This window comes from Zonotrichia albicollis, chromosome 7 (genome assembly GCF_047830755.1).
Source record: "Zonotrichia albicollis isolate bZonAlb1 chromosome 7, bZonAlb1.hap1, whole genome shotgun sequence".
Taxonomy (NCBI): Eukaryota; Metazoa; Chordata; class Aves; order Passeriformes; family Passerellidae; genus Zonotrichia; species Zonotrichia albicollis.
In genome coordinates, this window is record NC_133825.1 from 34,928,383 (window position 1) to 34,942,431 (window position 14,049).

The 14,049-nt window shown below is 36.5% G+C and overlaps 1 protein-coding gene across 2 annotated transcripts in view; it reads left to right on the top strand.

The window, feature by feature from the left end:
* The window catches only part of MYOF (myoferlin), a 63,281-nt gene that overhangs the window by 33,747 nt on the left and 15,485 nt on the right, over positions 1 to 14,049 (top strand). For both annotated transcript variants that reach the window (XM_005481216.4, XM_005481215.4), the window contains 15 exons: positions 833 to 988; positions 2,013 to 2,144; positions 3,422 to 3,585; positions 5,250 to 5,364; positions 5,484 to 5,589; positions 6,095 to 6,237; positions 6,539 to 6,712; positions 7,934 to 8,045; positions 9,307 to 9,384; positions 11,148 to 11,329; positions 11,422 to 11,580; positions 11,732 to 11,830; positions 12,130 to 12,291; positions 12,800 to 12,965; positions 13,563 to 13,639. In XM_005481216.4, the coding sequence (XP_005481273.2) occupies positions 833 to 988; positions 2,013 to 2,144; positions 3,422 to 3,585; positions 5,250 to 5,364; positions 5,484 to 5,589; positions 6,095 to 6,237; positions 6,539 to 6,712; positions 7,934 to 8,045; positions 9,307 to 9,384; positions 11,148 to 11,329; positions 11,422 to 11,580; positions 11,732 to 11,830; positions 12,130 to 12,291; positions 12,800 to 12,965; positions 13,563 to 13,639 (2,025 nt within the window). The remainder of the gene's footprint in view (positions 1 to 832; positions 989 to 2,012; positions 2,145 to 3,421; positions 3,586 to 5,249; positions 5,365 to 5,483; positions 5,590 to 6,094; positions 6,238 to 6,538; positions 6,713 to 7,933; positions 8,046 to 9,306; positions 9,385 to 11,147; positions 11,330 to 11,421; positions 11,581 to 11,731; positions 11,831 to 12,129; positions 12,292 to 12,799; positions 12,966 to 13,562; positions 13,640 to 14,049) is intronic.

The window sequence follows — 14,049 nt, forward strand, 5'->3', positions numbered from 1 at the left end:
ATTTACTTTTACAAAACTCATTTGTTAGATGTTCTCACTGAGAATGTGTGTTGGGTAATGATCACTCTGTGATTTCTCCCAGAGTTGCAAGTCACTTTTCTGGTTCAGGGACTGCAGGGTATATGTTGGATTTCCACAGCTTGTAGCCATAGTAATCAACTTCTAACAGAGTTAAATACGTTTCTGTGGATTTTTAAAAAATTTTTACCAATGTTTTCTGTTTTCATCTTGGCTGTCTCATAACTGTTTTTCACAGCATTTTAGAAATGGTTTTATTTTTAATTTGTTGCTTCTGGTCTGTAGAGCTAATTAAAAAAAAAAAAAAGGATCAGTTAATTGGCCAGACTTGTAGCTAACTCACAAACGTGGGCACAGAACTCCAAAAATGTAATAGGTGGTTTCTGTCTTCTGCTAAAAGTCTTATAATTACATACCCTTAATGTGGAAGCATCACAAGTACTTTAATATGTAGCAGGTCAGTCCAAGGCATCAGCATATGGCATCCAGTCATTATCATCACCTTAAGGGAATTGAGATACAAAATATCTTTAGAAAAATTTATAAAAGATGTAAGGATTTTTTAAATAAAACTTACTTTGTTCTCCAAAAATCTCAATGGTATTTTTTATTATTCTTTCAGAAGTATATATTGGTTTAGTTGCAAAACAAAACAATTCCCTCAATTTATCATATTCGTCATCATTCATGATTCTAAAAGATAAATCCTTTGACATAAGCCCTTATTTATGTTTCTCTTTTCTCAGCTCTAGATTAGTTTATTGTTCAATTAATTACTCTTCTTAACTCTTGTTTCCCCACAAATAATCCTCAGCCACAAAACAGCATGCCTGATGTGATCATATGGATGATCCGAGGGGAGAAAAGACTGGCCTATGCTCGTGTTCCTGCACACCAAGTGCTGTACTCCACAACAAGCCCTGAATCGTCTGGTAAATATTGTGGAAAGACCCAAACAATCTTCTTAAAGGTACTATTTTTTAATCCTTAAGAAATAATTAACTCCCTGAATTGAGATGCCATCTGACATGAGTATGAAACACGTGAACAAACTATGAACAATGAGGTGTCAAGCTCAGGACAGATTAGAAGCCAACTGCATTTAGCTTCTTCAAAATATCACAGAACTTTTAAGTTTATCATAAACCAGTTAGAACCAGTATTTGCCCCTATCTCTGAGACTTTTCTAAAAGAGTTCAAAATTGTGATAAAACTTTTAAAGTGTTACTGGAGTTGATATTTGGGGTTGGAGTTGATATCAATTCCAGTTGATACGAGCTGGCGTTGATTATGTGGACATAAATGGAAACTTGCAGAGAGAATCATAAGTGTAAGTCAGAGAAGTTCCAAAAACTTACTCAGTTTTGGATGGTTTTCTGTAAGCAATGGAGCATGTCCACACCCAGAAGTTGCCTCTCTGACTTGACTCTTACTCTTGAATGGGAATGCCTTTCTCCATCTAAGTTGATATTGTCCTCAACTGAAATAAACTTAACCAGGAGAAAAGCAATCTGACACTAAAACAAGAGCGCTTACAGAGTTTGTAATTTTACTAGTAGTTATATTCATGAACGCCTCAATGCAGACAAAACCTCATGGTTTTATTCAAACCACCATTGATTCTGCTTTTACTGAACCATCCCTGCTAACCTCTGCATTTCCAGAGTCTCCCAACAAGAAACTCCAATATCAACATTGAAGTTTTAAGTTGTCAACACTGAAAACTCATTGCTGAATGAAACTTGGGAGAGAATATACGGGAACAGGGATGATACTACCATTAATGTGTTTGATTTTTACATGCCCTAGGCAGGTATAATTTAAAGAATGTTTTCTTCCTGTAGTACTTATTACTGGCTTTTGAGAAAAAGCAGTACAGGAGGAGATAAATAAATATGTATTGTTACTCATATCTCTCTGTTTATATATATTTTACTGAAAGCTGTGATACCTCCATAACAGAACAAAGAATAACATTTTTGTTTGTGTGCCAGTACCCACAGGACAAGACCAAAGATGTCAAAATGCCTGCAGAGCTACGAATTAACATTTGGCTGGGGCTCAGTGCAGTTGAAAAGAAGTTTAATAGCTTTGCAGAGGGAACATTCAGTGTTTTTGCAGAAATGGTATGTCCAGCACTGCTTTCTTACTTTAAACTTGGATGTGAATGTTGGGAATTCAATGCAGCTGGAGCTCTTTTGAATTTCTTTGCATGCTTGACAGAAAGGGAGAGTAGTGTTTATTATAAGGAAACAAGTAGAACCCATTCAAGGCAATTAATGATCAAGTCCATTGTGCCTACCAGATGAACTTCAGCAGACCAGATTCTGAACTGGTTAGTCACTACAAATCTGGTTAACTCCAGTGATTTCAAGTATATTTATTTTAGATTTTTATCAGTGTAATTAAGATAGAGATCTAAACTATTATGTTTTGGCATGTGAATAATCCCTTTTTTTTAATTGCTTCTTCACTTCTATAAATGATACTTGCATACAAGTGGTTTTGCTTAATAGTAGTTCTTTTGTAGCAGCAGAAAATTTACTGTTGCTGACAAAAAGCAATAATACAATAACATTTCAATGAGAAGAGTTAACAAAATCAGAATTCAAATACTTGAAATACTCCCACAGCAAATAATAGAGGTTTTGGATGGCAGTAGCAGGTGTGTTTTATATGCTGCATCACCTAATGGTGCATATAATCCAGTAGCAGTAAAATAGCTAATAAAAAGACATTTTTACAGTGATGTCACTGTTGCACCTATGCTTAAATATTTAGTAGTGCTGTACTAAGTCACTTAAAGCAATGGGTGTTCAAAGCATTATTTAAGTATACAGTTTAAGAGGTATTGAATGTCTCTTTTGTTGGTCTTCAACAATCCAACAGTTTTCCAGGAATAAGGGCAGAAAACTCAAGACTATCATAAACTACAAATAATCCCAGGAGGGGAAATAGACAGGGCTGACATCAGAATTGTGCCCCTGGTAACTCCTATGATTAGATTTTGATTCAGTTCTACATGTTACAAAAGAAAATAATTTAAATAGGAGATTTGAAATGGAAGACAGAATCATGCATTTAAGGGACAGAAGGAACTTTGTTGAACATTGTAACATAATTTTATTTAACAGCTCTTTAATTTAGACACATTTTTACTGTAGTTGTAGGGAGGCATTACACTGAGAAGATTGTTTACCAGGCAGCATAGAAGAAAATGAAAGAAAGAAATTGATGATGACATTGCAGAGTAATGTAGAAAGGGAGTACTTAATTTCAGAGGAAGTAAATTTATAGTAAAGTGTTTCAGTTATAATGGTTACATAAATATATAATTTTTTCCTCTTAAAAACTGTTTATTATTCCTAAATAATAATTGGATTTTTGCTTTCTTCCCACACAGTATGAAAATCAGGCTCTCCTTTTTGGAAAGTGGGGTACCTCAGGACTTGTTGGTCGCCACAAGTTTTCTGATGTTACAGGAAAAATCAAACTGAAAAGAGAGTACTTTCTACCCCCAAAGGGCTGGGACTGGGAAGGAGAATGGATGGTTGATCCTGAAAGAAGGTCAGATCCTTTTAATTTAATGCAGATAGAAATAAAGGCATTTGTGGTGTTCAGTAAAAGCTCCTCTCTGTTTTCTTGGATGAGAAAGGGATTTTAAGCTGAATGTTCCAGGGCAGCAAAAACCAGCCAATAGTCAAAGCTAGTTAATGATGCTTGAACTAACATTACCTTTTTTTAAAAGCAAAACAAAATAGACCAACAGAAAGAAAGCATCCATTTCTAAGAACTAACTTATGGTTTTGCAGTCCCCATGTAATGATGGCTATATTGCTTATATTCTCTGGGTGTCAGTTCTTCATCTTTTAGAAAGGGATAATAACAGTATTTCATGCCTAGGAAGCTATTAGGAGGCTTCCATGTGTCTCTATGAGATTCACAGGTCCTGCTGTGATGGTTTCAGAGCAGACCCTTGGATTGGTGGATTTTCCCTGGATGAAATTTAACCCTGGCATCCAGCATAAATCTGCAGTTCATGCTGTAGCAACACCATGACAGCATTTGCATGGGCATTCACAAACACTGGGCGGTTTTTTTGTGCTTATTTCATTAAATGTTGAAAAGTAACAAGAAAGGAAACAACTGTCACAGGTTATTTCTCAAACTGCCTCAAGGCAGGTGTTGCTTTCAGAAGAAGGTTGTGGTGCCATGTGGCAGCTCCTCCCCTGGCAGACCAAATTCATGAAGTGTCAGCCCTTCCTCAGCTCCAGCAGGTTCAGTCTTGCTCTGCCAGAGGTTTTCAGCTCTGGAGTTGTGCCAGTCCAACTGTGTTGCCACACTTCAAACCAGACTGGGAACATGATTTGTTTCATAAACAAAAAACAGCATGAGAAAGAGACTTTTCTTTCTTCCTAAAAGAAAATATTTGACCTATTTTAAATTCTTTTGTTCTGATGGTGAAAAATAAATAGAACTGTTGCTATAGAAAAACCGTGAGGGAAAAATATGTGCTATTTTAAAATTTTATCAGTTATAGGCATGAATGGATGACGTTTTGTTTATATTAAAGAACTGTATATATTTATATTGCTTTTATGAATAAGATGCCGCGAAGAAATTGCATCAAATCCTGTTGAAATACACATTGTTGCCATGCAGCTGCTTCCACTGGGAGATGATCTGTGGCTCGATTTGGCCAGCAAGGGGCAGTGGGGAACACACTTGGGTGCCTTTTAAACCACAGTGAACCACTGTGCCTGATAGCAACAGGCTGTTACCTGATTTCATGTTCTCCTATTTCTTTTACTTGCAAATTAGAAAAATATTAGCTAATTAATTGCTTGCCTTGTCAACAGCATAAATGAAAACAAATTAAATACAGTGCCAAATTTTAGTATATACATAGATGCATGTGCTCCAGAGATGCATATAATTCATACAGAGTCCTTGTTTCCTACACTTAAATTTATGATGTTTTTCTCTTTTTCCAAGGGGATGTATTCAAAGCAGATCCTGAATAAAACAGCAGTTAAACATTCCTGCTACTCACTCATATTTATGCTTACTATAACTGGAGTTTCTTCAGTGTTTTTTTCTAAGTTTCCTTTGAATAGCTGGACAATGCAGAATACCCCCATGTGTGCACATTCTGAACTATGTTTCTATAAGTCTTCTGTAGTGAACTAAAATTGGTTTTATTTATTATTGTATTTTTTTTGGACGTGCAGTCTGTTGACTGAAGCTGATGCTGGTCATACTGAGTTTACTGATGAAGTGTATGAAAATGAGAGTCGCTATCCTGGAGGGGAATGGAAAGCACCTGAGCAGAGCTTCACAGATGTGGTGAGAGTTAAATTTTTCACTGGATAAGTAAAGATTTAAGAGAAGGACTACTATGTTTTGCTACACAGTGTATTTACCCCACTAATGCAGAAAACTGTTATATTTCCCTTACATGAAAGAATGGAGAAAAAGCCCCACCCCCACGTGAATTCACTTGTCCTTTTGGATGGGTGTGGGAAGATGATGCTTGGAAATCTGATTTAAATCGAGCAGTGGATGAACATGGTAAGATTTACTCTTTATCTGCTGATATTAGGACAGCCTGATGTCCTAATGAAGTTCATAATGAAGGAGGACACATGTCAAAACTGTAGCAATATTCTGAGCCTGATATTGGTTGCCCAATGGAAAAATACCAAGGAAATATTTGGATAAATTGTTTAAGAAATCAGATAATATGACATTGAGAAAGTGTTCACTGTCTGCATCTATTTCAATTTCCATTTTAATGGATTAGTAGCATTGAGAGGCTTTTAGAGAAATCAGAAGGTTGAGACCTGAAACCTCTGTAATTGCACCAAGAATATGTGGCAAAGCCAGGTTTGGATCTGTCTGATAATTTACCTGTGAGCCTTCAGCCATGGGATGAGTCACCAAGTAATGCTATGAAGTGAATCAGGAAGTCTGGGGACTAAAGGAAGTGGGGAACCAGTTTGTGTTGACCACACACCACACACAGGTATCTTACTTGTATTTCTGAAAATGTACCAACTCATCAATTCTGTTGTAGGGTGGGAATATGGAATTACTATTCCTCCAGACACTAAACCGAAGTCATGGGTTGCTGCCGAGAAAATGTACCACACACATCGACGACGGAGGCTGGTGCGGAAACGCAGGAGGGAGCAGTCGGAGGGAATGACAGCAGGCAGGGTAAGGAAGAGAGATCCAGGCAGGGACTGGTACGCTGGAATAATGTGAGGGTTTTTGTTTGCTTGGTTTTAAATCTGCATGAGATTACTCATTACCTGAGTGAAGAAAACATGTAATACCAAGCAAAAAAAAATCTACAACAACCTTTTACATTTTCATTGCATTCCCTTTTTTTATCTTTTTGTACATTGATGTTTCTAGCCTTGGTTTAGGAGGGGGTTTTTAGGCTTGCCAGAAGAAACACTGCTTTTTTTACTACTGTTACACAACACTGTGGATAAGAAGAATTTATATCTTCAAGGGAAGGTCATCATATGAAGACCAAGAAGGATGGGAATATGCTTCCTTGATTGGCTGGAAGTTTCACTGGGAGCAGCGCAGCTCTGACACTTTCCGCCGAAGACGATGGAGACGGAAAATGGCTCCCTCAGAGACACACGGTGCTGCAGCTATCTTTAAACTTGAAGGTGCTTTGGTAAGAGACAGATTGTCAAACACATCTTTCAAAGGTCAACCTGTTACTTTGCAGTAAATAAACAAATATATTGGACATTTTAGCCCATGCATTGTTAAACTAGAGTATAACTGAGAAGATAATACAGCGTGTATTGTTTAAATTATTTAATCAGAAAAGGATCATTAAAGTTGGGGTAGAGATTCTTGTATTATTACTAATTTTTTATATTTTAATGACATATGCAATATTATATATCACATTATATATGATTATGTTTTATGGGTTTAATCCTACTTATTTATATTTTAATTATTTTTATTTTTGCATTATGTGAGATTTACCTCAAAAGGCCAAATTACTAGGTAAGCCCCCTGTAAGTCAAGTGAAAAGATAGCTCAAGATTTTTGTGCATGTAATTTAGATGTTTTAACATCAGCACAAAAGACAACAGGCTTGGAAAAAGCTGCCCCTCATGAATATTTGGTTGTATAAACAACCAGACACAAGAAAAGATAGCAAAAAAAAAAAAAAACAATAAGAAAAGAAAATAGTGTGTAGGAGAAGCCGGAATTTCGTTTGACGCAGATAGATGAGCAGAATGCAGTTATTCCTCAGCTTTTGAGGTTAACACAGCTTCACAAATAACCTCTATTTACCAAAATAGAAACTGTAGCAAATAATGTGAGAAGCCTCCTTTGTTTTTTTAAATATATAATAATTCTGAGTGTATAGCATTAACAAAACTTCACACTTTTTTCTTGGTTTGTTTCTCTTTTTTGCACCAAATGTTGATCAAGGATTCACTGACAGAATTTTCTTTCTCCAGTTAATTTGGTTGCTCTGAGTAAAAATTCCTATTTCCGTTTTGCTTACAGCTATAGTTCCTGGGCTAGTGCTGGGAGAAAGCCTTGGAGCAGTTCTCTGCCCCAGCACAGTGCAGAAGACCTGCGAGCTTTCCTCCACTAAGAGCTGATAGGTAGCTAGTAGGTATTCAGAAATAAAACATCCTGGAAGTAAGATGACATGACTGCATATGACTTCTTCAGAGCTTCAATTGGCAACACAAAATCACCTCTGGACATGAGTAAACATCTTGTAAAGTACATTCACTCACAAATTAATTTCTCCTTGTGCTGGAAGGGAGATGGAAGCCAATAAATTCCCTCACGTGGTCCATTTCTATCAAGTTCTTTCCATGTTTGTAAATACTCAATAACTTTTCTCTGTATGTAATTTCAGGGAGCAGACAATAGTGCTGATGATGAAGAAGGGAAGAGTTCAAACAAAGCCAAGGATTCAGCTACAACAGTGTTTGGTGCCAACACACCAATGGTTTCCTGCTATTTTGACAGTAGGTTCTTTAACAATTGCTTTCTCCAAAATGTTGTCTGTTTCATTTTGGTTTCAAACAGAATCATAAATCTTTGTGGTTTACATCTAGCTTTTTATGCCTTCTCTAGTAATTACTATCAGACCCTTGATTAGATCCTATTTAAGTTATTAAAGAAAAATTACAGTTAGTCATTTCAATATTTCAGTCTGCTGTCACACAGATATTCTTAAAGCCTGCATGGGACAGGAATTTTAATGCTAAATTTAACTTTTTTGTTGGTTCACATTACTTAACCAGCTCAGTGCAAGATTAGACAATGCCTGGCCCAGAGGAAGCAGTACCATGTAGTTGAGTTGGCAAAGTGAACAAAACTGTAACTGTGCCAACCTGGATGGGTTTTAAATTCTTTGTAATCACTGTTATGTGAATCACAAAAGCAAAGAAGTTGAGATGGGAGCCACCAGTGCTAGTTAACAGGAATAGAGGTCAATTCTGAGACTTAACATCCTTTTTGAGGGGCTCTGACTTGTCTTTATTTGAACTCTGCAGAACTTGATCAACCTGCTGAGAATGGATGTTTAAGTCTTAAATATTTCAGAACCTGGGGAATATTGTTTTAATAATTGACAGCTGGAGGGAAATAGCACTTTTTCTTGCCAGAGGTCAGAGGTTTTAGCCCCACGATGGTGACTCAGAATTTTTCAAGGGCTGAAAGGGTTACACCTGACATCTTTTAAAGAAAAGCTGTAGTAACTTAACCCCACACGGTCCTGGGTTGGGCCACTCATATCTTCTTTTTAAGCTATTCCACCTAACATGTAGTGGTTTATTTTTTAAAGTCTTTTAACCAAAGAGACAGAGTTGCAATTGGGATAACTTTCTAGGCTAAGAGCTAAAAATGTGAAAGACCCAAGATCTCGGAAGTGCTGTAGTGAATACTTAAATTAAGCAAAGGTGTGCCCAGTTCTTGATTCTCTTTGTGTGAACAAGATTATCAAACTGTTTCAAAGAGCAATTTTTGAATAGAAGGTTTTTTTAGATGATTGTGTGGTGAAAAAAAGGCCAGATAGCATTAGTGATTTTTTTTTTATTTCTGCTTTGTGCAGAACAAATATTCTCAGGGGCTAGCTCATTGGTATTAATACACTCATCATGTGAAAAGCAAAAATGTTATTACAGTGCTTATGTTAAAATGTGTAAGGCATTTGTACAAACTATCTTCATCACACAAAAGAAACCTCTATAATGCAGTTGAACTTGTTTTATTTATTTGATACAGGAGTATATACTTACCACCTTCGCTGTTACATCTACCAGGCAAGGAACCTCATGGCTTTAGACAAAGACAGTTTTTCAGGTATGGAAAAATCCTTCTAAAAGTGCAGAAAACCCACATTTGCCATGAACTTGTTGATGGATTTATTGGATGTAGAATATCTTAACTCCATAAGGTTTGTATGCAGGTCCCAGCTACTGAAACTATGCCATAAAGAAAGTCTCAGCTTTATTAAGCATAATCTGAATTTGGTTACTGCTGCCCCAGAGGCTGCTGCAGACAAAGTGCTCTGTATGTTCTGTACCAGTTGCTGCCAGTGAATTGTCAGTGAGGGAACTGGATTTCAGATGAGGTCTGAATTTCCCATGACCAGGCCCTTCCTTTTGCCTTGAATTCTCCTTCTAACCAAAGTCTACATGCAGTTTTGTCCTGCAGGAGGCTTGCATAAAAGCAAGGATGAAGAAAGCTGGATGGTTTTTTCATTAGTTATGGCACCAACTGCCTCTCAGTGTTCAGTGTTTTATATTAATTCATTATGGAAATTAACTTGCAGAAAACTACACTGTGCCTTACTGATAAGCATGTCTTTTATTTGTTTATACATGTTCATTTCCAACTCTTAGGTATTCCAACTGTGCTGTGTCCATCTGGCATCTTTGTAGTCAGGCTAATACCCAGTTTTCAAGTTTTGATAATTCAAATCAAAATTTCATTGGAAAGCCACAGAGCAAATTGAATTTAGATTCTGTAAGAACATGACTTTACACCTCCTTTAAGGAGGTTACCTCAGCAAAAGACAAAGCTGAAATGAATTTTCTTTCTCCATTACCCTCTATTTGCATCCCTCTTTTTCCCCCTGTAATTGAGTAAATGTAATGCCTCTGTTACAGAAGATACAGTGCTTTGCAGGTTTTAGTAATATTTTCTAAAATAAGGAGGGTTCTGTATGGCTGCCTGTGTGAATTTGGTCTTATTTCAACATGCAGTACTTAAAAGCAATGCAAAGAAACAGTTACAAATGCCTCCAAATTGCATTTTATCATTCAGGACAGGCACCTCAGAAGCAGTCATACATAAACTAGCTCATCTACATTTTATTTTCCTCTAAAATTAGTTTGAAGAATTAGCCAAATTTTGTAAAACTCTGATCCTGTAGCTTGGCAGAATCTATTGAAACTGACCTAAAGATAACCTTTAAAATTGCCTTTAGTCTTTAGTGATTGCAATTGGTAGAGGAAGCATTAATGACCATCATCAGATACCTTCTACAGAGCTCTTGATTTAAAGGCCTGCCAAATACTGGGGCTAGACCACCTGAATCATTCAGCTGTTTCACAAAAAGAGGTTGCTATAAATGAGCATGTTTGAAACCTAACCATGATCTGAGCAATACAGCCTGGGACAATTTGTTGTTTGGCAACTGGTCAGACCTTGAATTATTTCTTTCTATTATTTATGAGGCAGTATAGTTGTATATCAATGGAGAGAACAAAAAAGGGTTTCTATGGACAAGATTTAAGACAAGATTAGTATAAACAGTGTTTCATTTTAGTTTTCTGGTTCTCTTTCTGCTTTGCAAGATATTTTATAATTTTCATTTATTACTCGGTTAATCAAGCCTTGTATAAAGGAAGTGATTTATTAATCAAATGGAAATTGCTCTATTAAATGTAAATTATGTATATGTGTTCATTTTTGTTTTACATAGAATCACTTCTAGAACTGGTAACAACAGTAGCAAAATAACGCTATATTTGATAAAAAATGTGCTTGTGTGCCTTATGGCTTGATGTGGTTTTGTTTGTCTGTAACTCTATGCTTTCAATTTCTGTATGATATTTCAGATCCATATGCTCATGTTTCTTTCCTCCATCAAAGCAAAACAACTGAGATCATTCATTCAACTCTAAATCCCACGTGGGACCAAACTCTCATATTTAATGAAATTGAGATCTATGGGGACCCACAGTCAATAGCCCAAAACCCACCTAAGGTTGTTATTGAACTTTTTGACAGTGACCAAGTGGTAGGTGAAATCTTTTTATGCTGATTGCTTATTTATTTATTTATATCAGTTGTCAGTACATTAATGGTTATTTTTGCCATTTTTGGTTGCAGGGTAAAGATGAATTCCTTGGAAGAAGTGTTTGTTCCCCCATGGTCAAGTTGGCCCCAGAAGATGACATCACACCAAAACTGCTCTGGTATCCTGTAACAAATAATGGCAAAGCTTGTGGAGACATTCTTTTTGCTGCAGAACTTATTTTGAGAGACAAGGTATATATGTATTTTTTTCTGTATGTGTAATATAATAAGACACAGCATATATTCTTACATGGTGAGACATTATGGGAAGAACTGTCTTAGTAGTTGCAGGGTATTTCAGCTAAGATGAGAGAATCTAATACTTATGTGTGTGTCTTAACAGGGTGGTACCAACCTTCCAATTCTTCCATCACAAAGGGCACCAAAGCTTTACATGGTCCCTCAAGGAATCAGACCAGTAGTTCAACTCACTGCTGTTGAGGTATGGTTACTCTTAAACTAACTGAATACAAGGGCAGTCTTCTCATCCTCTAGACAGAAAGGTTTTGAATTTACTTACAGAAAACAAAAACTATTCATAGTGAGAAATACTCTTTTCTCTAAGTGTTTGTGAATATCACTGTTTTCATTCATTTTCCTAGAACTAGAACCTTGAAATATTTTGCCAGACACATATTATTATTGAAAAGATTTAATTTCTTCTTTCCTGCTTTTGGATTATTATATTAAACATATTGACATCCTTTCCCACTTTTGCTCATATTGGATTTTATTTTACAGATTCTGGCCTGGGGGTTGCGGAACATGAAAAACTACCAGCTGGCACCTGTTATGTCTCCAAGTCTAATTGTGGAATGTGGGGGTGAAATGGTGGAATCTGTGGTGATCAAAAACCTCAAAAAGACACCTAATTTTCCATCTTCTGTTCTCTTCATGAAAGTTGTACGTTACAAAAACCTATATGCCAGCTCTCTATAGCAAAATAAGTTCCTCCATAGTTTTTAGAAATCAAGGATTTGTTCTGAGTAGGAAGGCTTACACATCCTTTTTTGATTTACCATAAGAAATTTATGAGCCTGAAAACTGTAATAAAGATCATGTAAACATGTCTGTACAGTCATGTACTGTACAGGTGGCACAATTTTATATGCACAATCCAGTGCAGTATATATTTTTTATTTGAAAGGGTAATTTACTTATAGATGTTTAGCTGCTTTTTGCCAGGATGGGAAAAGTGCAAAAGTCAAGAATATTCAATATTTGGGACAATTATTCTTACTGACTTTTATTGACTGATAAGATTAGAAGTTTTCATTCACCATACAGCCATAGAACGGAGTAGCTCAGTATTAAATAAATGAAGTAACTGCCTTTAATTTAGGGGGAAAATCTTTATTCTTTCTTTTTCTTCTGTTTCATTGTAAAAAAACCTCTAACTTTCTATTTTTAGTTGTTGCCCAAAGAGGAGTTATACAGTCCATCTCTTGTTATTAAAGTAATAGACCACAGACCATTTGGACGGAAGCCCATCGTGGGACAATGCACTATTGATTTACTGGAAAGCTTTCGCTGTGACCCCTACACCACTAAACAGGACATTGCACCACAGCTGAAAGGTACAAAGCTGGAAAATGAAAAGTTCCACCTTCTTGTGAGATGCTAGAATTACCTGCCTGTTTACTCTGATGAGTTGCCATCTCGTGTTGTGTACTTAGGCGGAGATATGATTATCTGAAAGGAAAAACATCTGACAGAGAGTATTAATAGTGTAACATTCTGTGAAGCATAAGAGGGCATAATGCAAAGGCGAGTCCACTCTTGGACTTGTGCTCATTCCCTGATGTTCCTCTTTAGTATCAACTTGGAAGTTAACTACCTGCAGATCACCTCAGCCCTAGTGACAGTGATGATCCAGTACTCCAGCAAATATGGTCTGAATACAATGGTGACATTTCCTCTACATTTTTTCAAGTTTTACTCTTACTTTTAGTTTTAATTCTATATATTTGAGAAATGTTTGCATATCCTGCACAAAAGTACTTTGTCTTTTTTTAGCAAAAAGTGGCAACTAATTGCTTTCTTTAGTGGAGCAAACAAATGGCCAGTGAATTATTTTACATTTTCTCTAACTGTCTGGATTTAAATCTGATGAAACTGTTTAGTAAGATATTTTTCCTACACCATATTGCCTTAATAAAACCTTTGGCTTACAGTTAGTCTGCTCTCTGCTGCGCCTCGCCAGGATACAGTAATTGATATGGAAGACACACAGCCACTGCTAACAGCTCAGGTAATCTTTGAAATTTGATGCTTAACTTTGTTCTTAAGATCTCTGATTTCTGAGGGACTATCTAGACAGCAAAATTGTCAGAAACATATGCAACCCTCTGGAAAGCCAGATGGCAGAAAGTTACTTGGTGACAGGAAAGCGAAGGAAATTTGGTCATAATTTTAAACTTTGTTTTCATATTGTGAATGCCAAACTATAGCATTTTGTCCTTGGCCAAATTCACTACTAGCTTAAGAATGAATTATCTTGTTCGATAGCTACTGAAAATATGTGATAGAACATCACCCAGTTCCCACTGATGGTGGGTAGGGCAGCCTGATTTTGCAGACTGAGCAGTTCCAGATAAAGGAGTTGGAAGTAGGGGTATGCTCGGGTCCTTCAGCCCTTCATTTTATCACAGTCACAGCTTG